At 44.1% G+C, this 11,822-nt stretch overlaps 1 protein-coding gene across 1 annotated transcript in view; it reads right to left on the bottom strand.

Moving 5' to 3' along the window:
- Positions 1 to 11,822, bottom strand: part of jak2a (Janus kinase 2a) — a 37,973-nt gene that overhangs the window by 2,405 nt on the left and 23,746 nt on the right. The window contains exons 11-23 of the mRNA XM_008290125.1: positions 10,951 to 11,072; positions 8,975 to 9,109; positions 8,799 to 8,886; positions 5,541 to 5,668; positions 5,196 to 5,334; positions 4,842 to 4,993; positions 4,252 to 4,402; positions 3,993 to 4,126; positions 3,206 to 3,395; positions 2,476 to 2,600; positions 1,236 to 1,408; positions 769 to 886; positions 388 to 501 (exon numbers count right to left, since the gene is read on the bottom strand). Of these exons, the coding sequence (XP_008288347.1) occupies positions 388 to 501; positions 769 to 886; positions 1,236 to 1,408; positions 2,476 to 2,600; positions 3,206 to 3,395; positions 3,993 to 4,126; positions 4,252 to 4,402; positions 4,842 to 4,993; positions 5,196 to 5,334; positions 5,541 to 5,668; positions 8,799 to 8,886; positions 8,975 to 9,109; positions 10,951 to 11,072 (1,769 nt within the window). The remainder of the gene's footprint in view (positions 1 to 387; positions 502 to 768; positions 887 to 1,235; positions 1,409 to 2,475; positions 2,601 to 3,205; positions 3,396 to 3,992; positions 4,127 to 4,251; positions 4,403 to 4,841; positions 4,994 to 5,195; positions 5,335 to 5,540; positions 5,669 to 8,798; positions 8,887 to 8,974; positions 9,110 to 10,950; positions 11,073 to 11,822) is intronic.

Genomic DNA, 11,822 nt, shown 5'->3' with positions numbered 1-11,822 from the left:
GTGATTTTAATGAAATATTTCAATTTTCTGTTTAGATTCGATTCAGTTTTCCGACAGGGGAACACGTCGTACATGATTAGTTAAACACACAAAAGTTGACAATCTGAGTGTTTTTACAGTTTGTGGTTTTGATAAATGGTGTCGTTACGGTGATTTTTTTAAAGACAAGGTGGCTTTAAAACCCATCTGCAGTTTCAGACAGTAAAAGCTGAAGCTAAATTCAAGTGAACCTGAGTTGGTACGCTTGTGAATTTATGTGAGAGCCAGGTTTTGAATCTCTATAAGCAAGTAGTGAGTTTGTATTGCCCTTCAGCTACAAAACCTTTTAGTTAAAGCATAGAAAGAAAACAAAATGGAAGCTTTCATAGCATGCATAAAGTTACTGACCTCCTTTGGACAGTTATCTGGAGCAGGTAACCTATATCCATGCATCAGCAGGTCAATCAAATGGTAGACAATCATCTGGCCCTGCTTTTCATTTCCCATCTTGTCCATAAACACCTAGAACAGACAAAGTGTATTTGATTTAGCTTTAGAGAAAACAGCTTGGTTAAAAAAAAATGTAACCTGTCAAAAAGGTTTCCTGCTATTGAGGACAATCAACTGATTCTTATAACAACACTGCAAAGTGATTGTGCTGAAGCATGTTTTTCAGCTTAATTAAGCAACTTGGAGGGGCGTCGAGGAAATTAAGAGTGAAGTGAGATATGACATAAAGGTCAGATTGAACTAAAATGAACTTAAAAACAAGGAAAAGAGTTGCAGTACCGCTGGTGGGCTGCAGTTCTTGTCACTGTAGGTGAAGAGTTCGTAAAGGACGACACCGAAACTCCAAACATCTGACGCCACAGAGAACTTACTCTCTGTCAGCGACTCTGGAGCATACCTGGAAGACACCACAACACGTGATATACACAGTACGAAACACAATCATGCTCACAAACAGCTCTGTGCAATGTAGTCAGCACTTGTGCTACTCTACATGCGACCAAAGAGGAAGGCCTCTCAGAAGTAGGCACACTCAGGAGTGCATACACGAAAACAAGATCTAATCTTTGCCTTCATGTGAATGACTTGATCTTATCTGTAACGCTTGTGTTTGAAGATGAGCCACTAGAGGTTGAAATGTTTACCACAACTGTGAGAAATCCAGTCAACAACATTTAGAAGTGTAGATCTCTTATCTTCACAACAAAACTTTTGGAGCTGACTAAAATCTGCAGCACGGTTCTCACCAGAAGATGGGGCTTTCCCCCGGCTCTTTGACGGTGTAGTACTCTTTGTCCTGCGGCAGCACTTTGGTCAGGCCGAAATCCCCTATCTTCACTCTCATCTCGCTTTCCACCAGAATGTTTCTCGTGGCCAGGTCTCTGTGAATGTACCGCTTGGTGGCGAGATAGTCCATTCCCTGGAGGAAGTTAATGTCTCGTTACTAGTAGGTAAAAATAATAAGCAATACATAGACTGGACTGTGGTTCTAGCTCCTGTCCAGCTCTCCAGCTGTAGAGTTGTTTCACTGGACCAGTTCACAAGTATAAACAGACGGGTGAGAAATTAAAGGAAACACATTAAAAAAATGAGTAAAGAAACACAATGAATGCACTGCATGGAACAATTAAGCAATTAACATTCAATCACACTGCCTGTGGCTCAGGTGGTAGAGCGAGTCGGTCGATGATCGGAAGGTCGGCGGTTCGATTCCGCCCTGTAACCTGTTTCATGGTTGTTGTGTCCTTGGGCAAGACACTTCACCCACCTTGCCTGGTGTGAATGCGTATGAATGGATTGTTTGAGGTGGTGGTTGGAGGGGCCGTAGGCGCAGTCTGCCCCAGGGCAGCTGTGGCTACAATCGTAGCTACCACCACCAGAATGAATGTGTGTGAATGAATAATTGACAGTGTAAAGCCTCTTTGAGTGTTTAGAAAAGCGCTATATAAATCTGATCCGTTATTATTATTATTACACTCTGAGGCAGGTGGTAAAAGGTTGAGGAGACATGGGGATGGCAAAAGGAAAAGCTATAAGTGACTTTAACAGATGGGTCATTGTTGGGACACAGACTGCAGGAGCTTTAGTCACAACGACTGCTCCACTGATGTTTCAACGGCACAGCAACTAAAGTGACGTGCATTTGATCTGTAGACAAGACATCAGTTAGAAATTGTGACCCACAAGGCAGATGGGATGATAGACTATCAAAATGATGTGAATCAGAGGCTATGGTCTGTGCAGACACCAGATCTTAACCCACTTGAACATTTCTGGGAGATTTTAGACCGACGTGTTCGATGGCACAGTGTTTACCACGATCATCAAAACACCAACTGAGGAATATCTTTTAGCTTCCATCCCTCCAGTTAAGTTCTACAGGCTTGGAGAATCAAGGCCAAGGAGCATTGAAGCCGTTCCTTATCTCGGTTTTGTCCTTTAACTTGTCACCCATCTGTATGAACTAGAACAGCTGTCCTGTGTTACCTTGCAAATCTGTGACGCATAGTGCAGCAGTTTCTTGGAATCAAAGTGGTCCTTGTGTTTGATGAGATAATCTCTCAAGCTGCCGAAGGGGAGATATTCCATGATCAGCCTGAGGTTCCTTCGTCCTGCAGGGAAGGAGAAAGAGGCTGAGTGCTACACCGAAGAGAGGAAACATGATGTGTGAGCGGCAGAGTGGAGGCCTCGCCTGAAGTGGCATTTCTGAGAAAATACAGATTTATTTGTTTCGTGGACACAGTCATTGATGTTGTGGGCAGCAAATGTGTGGATAACATTATTATGAATTACAAAATCTGCTGGGGAGGTAATATTAAATCAAAGAAGAGTCATAGGCCACTCGGGATCGTTGGTTGTGTCACTGGCAGAAAGTACATATGGCCTTCAATTCTGCAGTTCAGTGGATTAAAATCTATGTAAAGGGTTTGATCTTTTAGGGGAAACCTTACAGGGAACCAAACCTCTAACCTAAAACAGTGGATCTAAACCTTTTCGTCTGGTGATTCTTGAAACTGAAGCAGCTACTGTGCAGGACGCCTTTTTTCTTTCTTTCAAATCCATTAAATCAAACTGCAACCCAAAAAGGTTTACCTTGAAAATCAGCAATCTGATTTACTGTGTGTTACTAAGTTGTACAGGATTGAGGAGGAGATGACAAGCAGAAGGATAATAAAACTTGATAAGCCCATGCTGATGTAAGATAATGTGTCCATACCTGCGCTGTAGCATACTCCTTTGTATTTGACGATGTTTTCATGCTGTAGCGATTTCAGGATATCAATTTCCCGCTCAAAGTCACGGAGGTGCTCAGCTGTACTGTGCTGGAGTTTCTTCACGGCCACCACCTCCCCTGTGCTGTCCTGCAGGGGGTCGTACCGGCACATCTCCACACTGCCAAAGTTGCCCTGAAGTGTGGGGTCAGAGGGGACACGGGGTTAAAAGTTTAGATTTCACTGAGCAACGATTGGGATTTTTAACGCAGCAAAACATGATTAGGACGTCATGGTGCATTTCCCATCAGTTATTGTTGAATGTTTTGTCTGTTGTTTCTTTTTATTGTTTTTTGTCTGTGCTAGTTCTTCTTCTATGTCTTCTGCAGCCCGTTCATTCCACCCTAAGAGCTTTTCAAGGATGATTTGTTTTTCTTTATCAAATAGTGCTGGGCGTAAGTCACCAGTGTGGAAAATATCATGAGAAGTGACAATTAGCCATTAGGCTTCAGTGTTAATTTATCTGAACCACATTAACACACTGACAGCAGCAACAATATTCTCCTCTGGGAGGGAGAGACTTTAAGGAACAAACTTGTTTCTAATATCCAGTAAAATCCTTAATAATCCATGAGTGAATATTGGCATTGAAACAAAGATGGGCCATAAAGCTAAAGATAAATATTAAAAACATTCACCTGAAGACATCATCTGCATACTTTGAAGGAGATAAAAGGGAGTCAGACATTCTTTAAACTATATATATATAGTGTGTGTGCTTGTATGTCTCACTTTGCCCAGCTGCTTGAGAAAGATGAGGTGCCTCTCTTCAAACTGGGCCGGCTCCTGGCTCTCAGAAGCCCACGGGAAGCCAAACCCTCGCGTCCGGCTGGGCACCATGTCGCTCTCCACCAGCAGCTCATAGTCTGTAAACAAGATGCGTTTCATACAGAATCTGGACAGAATCCTAGAGGAGAATTCTGTTTGATGTGGCGCACAATATGTCTGATTGATGTGAAGATGGTGGTTTAGGCAACATTTGCTTTCCTACCTGGTGTGAAGAGACTGTTGAGATCTCTGATAACTGCTCTGAATGAGGGTCGGTGTGAAGGCTCATAGTCCATGCAGCTGTTTATCAGATTGGCCAGTTCTGTCCATTTGGGAGCAGGCAGCTGGTGTCTGTCCTCATAGAACAAGTTCTTCTGCACAGAGGAAGACCGACGTTAATGACCTGTTTTAAACTTTTGGTGGGAGAGAGGATGCACAGTTTGCAGACATTCCTCAAATAATTAATGGGTTATGTTTATGTTAGTTTACAACAGAAATGCAGCAGCTCAACATTTTGGGAAATATGAGTATTGTTTTGTTTGTTTTTAAAGAGCTAGATGAAAAGGTTGAAGCCACTTTCATATGTCTAACAGTAGCTGCAGACGGCAGCCAGTTTGCTGAACTGAGATCATTCACTGAAAACTGTGGGGAACAAATAGTAAAATAATTGAAATCTTCACTAATCATCTGATATGTCATTCTTTAATTTGTCTCATAACTTATATGTAAAAAGGACACTGGAACATGTTTTTTGTTCAGAGACGATCAGGATTCAGTGACGGCAATAATCAATGCGTTCTTCGTTTTTGTGACCTTTGAGCTGTCCAGTGTGCTGAGCGGTTTGTCTCCACCACTGCAGATCTCCCAAAGGGTGGTCCCAAAGCCCCACTTGTCTGTGGCTAAACTCAGATTTTGGGGGTTGTCGATGCACTCGGGGGGCACCCAGGGGATTCGCTCCACCAGAACTAAGAAACGGACATGTAGAGAAATAGAGACGGAGATACAGGTGGAGAACACAAGTTATAAACACGCAGCAAAGAGGGAGAAAAAGAAAGAAAAGCTGACCAGATGGTGTCCCTGTAAGCAGCTGAGGCAATCACACCAAGACAAAACAACGCAGGTGTGAGGCACATCTTCAGGACAGTACATTGAGCCTCGTTTTCTCACCTTCTCTGGGCAGCACAGTGATGCTGATACCAGGATCACTGAGCTTGATGAAGGGCAGACTGCCTGTTTTTCGATCTTCCTCTCTGATCAAGAGGACATTCTTGGCACAAACATTTCCATGAGTGAGGTTTTTATCCTCCTGTGTGCAGACATGACAGGGACATGAGAAAATTGCTACATATTGTCCATTAAAAAAGGAAATCCAGTCTTGGTTGAAGGCTTAACTAGTTTTATGTAGTAGAAGGTATTTCTCTTTTCCTTGAATTCTGCTATCTGTAAATGTGTCTGTCCTTTAGAAACTACAATATCTGTCACGGGCAGATTGCATTATGGTGGTAGTCTTACCAGGTAGTGCATGGCCCAGGCTAGCTGCTTGGCCACTTCTAGCTTCCAGGTGATGTTAACACAGCTTTTGTTCTTTTTCAGGTACGTGTCCACTGAACCAAATTTCCCATACTCCTGCACCATCATGTCTGACAGAGAGATTAGGAGGGAGATGTTATTTAAAATGTATAATTTATTCACTACTATCCATGTAGAAAGTATTCTTAACCAAACTTAACAGACTTAAAAAATATATAAATTTAACCGATTTGCCACTGATTTCCTGTTGTTCATTAATATGTAGACAGCAGTTACAGACATGTTATTGACACATGACAGAACAAGTTCCCCACTCATCACTTTTTTCATTTAAAAAAAAATAATCTGTTTCATCTCAGTATTTTTAATGTCACTTGGTCTCTGAGTGAAGAAACTATCTCTTCACTTAGTTACATATTTCACATGTACAGGGAATGACCCGCTACACGTCAGGGTATATGGATACAAGGCAAACTGGCTTACCCAGCAAAGCCCACAGGCTACTTATAAAGCACCTGTGCTGACAGAAATTCAATGATAGTTCTGACCAAAACGTGTCTTCGAGCAGCCAAAAGAGCTGAAGAGTAGTCTCTTCACTCAGTGACCCAAGGGTACAATCTATTGTCTCGAGACTATCTCTCCACCCAGTTACATATTTCATATATGTGGGGTAACTCTTCACCAACGCCTGAAGGACTCCATACCCAGGGGAGTGGGTATGGAGTCAACAAAATCTGCCTTATTGCTTCTGTCTTAGGGCATGGCTAGAACTGGTGCTGGTCCTCATGGTCTTCTCAGGGGGAGTGGCCACTCCGTCCTCAGGAGGCTAAGGAGACTTGGTGTCCCATTTGAGAGAGGCGAGACCATGGCCAGTGGGACCAAAGACGAGCAACTGAAATCTGCCTTACTCCTGCCTAAATTCTTGGCAGAAGGGGCTGAAGAAGCATGAAAGGAGAGACGACTCAAAGCAGACTACAGGGCCATGTGTGTGCCAGGGTGCCCAGCCCAGAGGTGGGTCATTATCCCAGGAGGGAAGACAGAGTTGACAATGTGCTGACTCTCTGGAACTGAAAAGGTGACACCAATCTCGTTAGCCTCCTGAGAACGGAGTGGCCACTCCCCTGGATATGGAGTCCCTCTTGACATGACTTCTGCTGCCATGTTCAGCGTTTTCAGCACATGTGTGACTCGGAGTGAGGGTCTTTCTTGGCAATGATGTGGTGACTTTACAATTTGGGCAGGAACTGCCAGAGAGCAAGAGGGACAGCTCTATGCTGCAGGACATTACAGGCTGGGTCACCAAACAACAAATCCAGAGCCCCTTGACCAAACACACAGCATTCACCATGCTTCAGCCTACTGTGAAGACCCGCTGGCAATAGACCACAAGTCCCACAGCACCCCCTGTTGCTCTCTGTTGGCTGAGTGCCTCCACCAGCCAAGGGTTAGGAATATGCTCCAGGGGCATTTAGACGTTAGCAGAGATGGCTGGAGGAAAGTTTCCTCAAACGCTATTTCGCTGAGCAGGAAGTCTCCACTCAAGAGACCCTTGAATCTTTTGAGGCCTCCTGAGCCTTAGTAGCTCCCGTTCCTCCTCCAGCTGGCCTCCAGCCTGCCTATAGGCAGGTTTCTCGTGGCCTTTATAGATAAAGGCCACGAGAAACCTGCACAGTAGCTCCACATCCTCCTCAACCTGGGAGGGGGGCCCATGAGGTTTTTAGGGAGGGTGACACCCAGAACACTGGTTGCCCTGCCAGCAACACCCACAAAATAGGTCATTCTCTCTGGAAGAGAAGACAGGCTCTACATCTGCATGGGCGCTAGTATAAGGCTGGACTGCTGTGGGTTTCACAGTGGGAGTGGGCTGGGAGCCTTGCCAAGGCCTTGAACATCCCCCTTTTCTTTAGTAGCCTCTATATATTTTTTGCTCTGCAAGGTGCAGAGAAACAGGTGAACTTGTGCACTTTACCCCCAAAACTGGGCTTTTCTGGTAAGAGTAGGCGTTACAAACCAGTCCATACAAGACTGTGGGCTCTCTCCAGATAACAGTGCATGTTGGTGACCCCAACACAGTGTGCACCTATCATGGTCATCCTCCAAGGAATGGAAACCTACACAAAACTGTCCCTGGTGGTTTGCCATAGTTTAAAAAAAAAAACAAAAAAAAACACACTAACACGCTGCCACGCCCTTTTAAGGGCCGGGGACTGGAGACAACGCGGATGTGCTCACTTCCTTGTTTACATGGAGCCATGTGGAATTCAGTTAGCTTCATGCTAAGTTAGCTTCATGCTAAGTTGACTTTATGGTGGAAGTTATCTAAACCAAGGAGGCGATCTGGGAGAGCCGAGGTCGTCTAGATAAGTGAAGGAGAGAGAGGAGACATCCGCTGTTAGCCGATGGTAAAGTTTGCGCTCATCATAAGACACCCGCTGAGCCTGTTAGCTGTAATAAGCGTCAGCGGCGTCCAGGTGGCGGCAGAGAGACGCCGCCAGGCCGGAAGACAGCTTCCTCACCTGCTGATGAGCCGACCGGGAAGTCGGCGCTCAGCAGGGATCCAGCCGACCGCGAGCAACACGCTGGTACCGAGACTACAGCCACAGAGACACAGGAAAAATCCTACAAAACCTGAACAGGGACACAGCAACCGGAGGCAGACAGACGCCCAAACCACAACAGGTAAGCAGATACATGCTGTAACCCACACACATGCATACAGGACATCTGTAAAGTAGCTCAGGTGTTTAAAGGTAGCCTGTGGGGTGAGACCAGGCAAGCTGTCATATAGAGGTATCCATGTAAGCTGACCAGCAGGGGGTCATTACATATGAAATGTGTACCTAGGTGGAGAGATTTTTGTTTCATTATAAACTTCTACTGTCCCTCCTTTTAGAATTGACAAAGACATTAAGACACACTGCTTTGATTTGTGCATGCAGGTGCAGGAAGGTTCAAGACTAAGTGACTTGTTGATCCCAGAGGCTTGGTCCAGTCAGGATGGAGGATCAGAGTGTGTCATCAGGTCAGAAACCCTTACAGCACACAACACTTTTTCTCTTTTAGGAGCCCTTTTCTATTGATTCCTCATAAATGCTTACTCGGTATAATCAACTCTGCTTTTAATTTCCTCTACAAATACGTTCCTAAAGCGTCCTTTTTAAAACCCACTGGTGACTAATATAACCACAGCTCCTTCCTTTGTAACCATCGCTGCCCAGTATCTATGCGGTATGCACTTACTCTCATCGCCGCAAACACAAATGCCATAGTTGAGGAGTAAGTGCTTGTGGGAGAGCTGGCTCATCATACTGGCGGCTTCAAAGAAGGACTAGAAGGAGGAAAATGAGAGAGGAGAATGTTAATGTGGGCCTATTAAGCTATTGACTTGTTTAATTGGGTTCATTCAGTCAGCGAACCTCTGAATAGTTGCGGTGAGCCTTGTCCAGGATCTTGATCACGACGTCGATCTGGTGCACCTCTCCGTAGTCTCCCAGCTCTTTCCTCACGCCGCAGAAGATCTTAGTGAAAGTTCCTTGACCCAGACTTTCACTCTGAAACACAAATGCATAATAAAAACTGCATTGGAAAGGAGTGTATTATCTTAATTATTCCCTGACGAATATCAACTTCTCATAAAGCCAAGATGTGTTACTGAAGATCAATGATGATGAGTCAATCTGCCAAAATCCTCCTCGTGATAAAAAGTAAAACTTAAAGTCAGCGCTGAGACAACGCTGACTGATTTATTCTTTTATCACTTGGATGACAGTAGTACAGACTGACACACATTTTGTCATCTCAAATAAAAAGTACAATATTTGAAGTCAAGGCAAGGATTATCTGGAAATATCTCTGAAGTGTGACACACCACAAAGATGAGAGCACGCGAAAGCTTCAAGCCTCTTCCAATGCAGCCCAAACACTAAGTTACTATATTGTGTGCTCCTGCTGGAGCGGTGACTCAGCCAACTCAACTCTATCTGACCACATGGCTTCAATTTAGTGAATATTAAGAAGAGAAAAAAAAGATTTAAGATCAAGCCTCTGAAGCGTGGAGCCTCCAACATTTTTCTTAATGTTGGGCACAGATAAAGATAAAGGATGAAAAACTCTATCTAGATTATTTTGGTTGCTGGAGCTCTAAACTAAATGTACAAACAAGCTGAAGTTCAAAACAGGAAGTTAAAAAAAAACAGGTGGTGAATCTGCTGAACACTGTGTACAAAGAAAAAAAAGTGATGATCCACAATGAAAACACTCTGAGCTCTCTTGATTAGTAAAACAGCGTGTGCGGTTTCCTGTGACAGACCTGTTGCACAAAACTTAAAATACCTAAAGAGATAAAACTACGGTGCGACGGAAATGGGCCAGTCACGGAGGTGGTGAAAACGGGGCTGAGTCAACTCGCTGAATGCAATTGATGCTGAGCTTAAGAGGAGGTGGATCAGTTTGGAGAGTGGCAACCTCACTGACCCTGCATGAGTCCTCTCCGATCAAAAGTCCTGTAATAATGTTTGAGCACGTTGTAATTAGAGAGGATATTAAATTTCTGCACCTCCTCTTCACTCTTTAAGTCTTTCCAGAGAGAGGCTGTTGCTGTCGGCTGTTTAACAAATGTTCATGCTCGTCTCAGTGGAAGCAGGGATTTAGTCATCCTACAAGGAAACGTCTGACGAGTACGGCTACTTGAACGGGTCACTGTCTTCAGTTCTGATTCTAAGTTAGTGTTTCATAAAGTGCGTGCATATGGGAGAGCTGTGATAGGAGGGCTGTGTTTTCAGATTTTGCTAGACTTATTTGCTTTTTCCAAATGTGTATTTCCATCCATCCATCATCTATACACCGCTTAATCCTCACTAGGGTCACGGGGGGCTGGAGCCTATCCCAGCCGACTTAGGGCGAAGGCTGGGGACACCCTGGACAGGTCGCCAGTCTGTCGCAGGGCCACACTTAGAGACAGACAACCAAGCACACTCACATTCACACCTACGGATAATTTAGAACCACCAATTAACCTCAGCATGTTTTTGGACTGTGGGAGGAAGCCGGAGAACCCAGAGAGAACCCACGCTGCACGGGGAGAACATGCAAACTCCACGCAGAAAGATCCCGGGTGTCCTCACCGGGACGAGAACCGGCGACCTTCTAGCTGCAAGGCAACGGTGCTAACCACCGAGCCACCTTACAGCCCAAATGTGTATTTAACAGCTTTAATATACATTTTGGATGATTTTAAATGCTGTTTTAGCTTCTACAAAACAAAATCCAACATGTACGAGAAACAACACGTCACATTTAATCACTTATACAAACACTAGAAACTGAATAGAAGGCCGAGGTCTGCACATGTGCAACCTGTCAGGAGGAGCTAAAGCAAGAGGGGTTCTCTTACAATGACGAGGTCCTCTTTTCGGATCTTGTGGAAGACCATCTGGCTGATGTGCTTGTGGAGCGAAGGAGACAGAGAAACCTCTGCCCCTTGATTGTTTCTGCACACCAGCAGGTTGGATTTATCTGAGGAATGGTGAAGACAAACGTCTATTAGGATCAGTCAGGGTCACATTTTGACATTACATCTGATTAACAGCAGAGTTGTTACCTTCCAGTGTGCGACACTTCAGTAAAACTTCAGAGCAGAAATTGTCCTTCTTAGCCATGAATGTCAGCATTAATAAAACCTCTGGGGTTTGTTTTTTTGGCCCTTAACGTTAATCAGAAATGCAGGTTTGACAGATTTGACATTTGGAAACCTGATGAAGGAATTATTGAGTCGTTCATTAGTAACTCCATCTAATCCCCACAGAGATATAAAGGTCTTTTATTAAAAACGTATCTTTCGACTCCTTAAAGAATGTCAATGACTTTGCCGTTATATGTTAGACAACACTAATTAATTGTTGATATATTTCTATTAGCGAATAAACGCTTTTTAACAAATTTTCATATCTAGCTTCACCCTTGATGATGCTGTGCCCAGTAACTCATGTTTAAGGTTGAAAAGCTGAAATGGGAGCATCTGAAGAGCAAGGTGTAGCTCTAAAACTATGTAGGGAACTCATTAAGAGCTACCATGTGCTAAATGATTTGAATGTTGTGTACCGTGTCCAAGAATTTGAAGCTGCCAAGTGCATGATCTATGATGTGCTACAGTCTGATCAGATTCAGATATCAGTAAATACGCAGTGCTGTGCAGTCTTCTTCATCTTACATTCAACAGGAACTACATTTAAGTTAAAAAAGATTTGTGTAGGGAGATCTGTGGAG

Source organism: Stegastes partitus, unplaced genomic scaffold, assembly GCF_000690725.1.
Source record: "Stegastes partitus isolate 25-593 unplaced genomic scaffold, Stegastes_partitus-1.0.2 Scaffold656, whole genome shotgun sequence".
NCBI lineage: Eukaryota > Metazoa > Chordata > Actinopteri > Pomacentridae > Stegastes > Stegastes partitus.
Note: the sequence above shows the minus strand (reverse complement) of the source record. Positions and strands in the feature narration are given on the sequence as shown.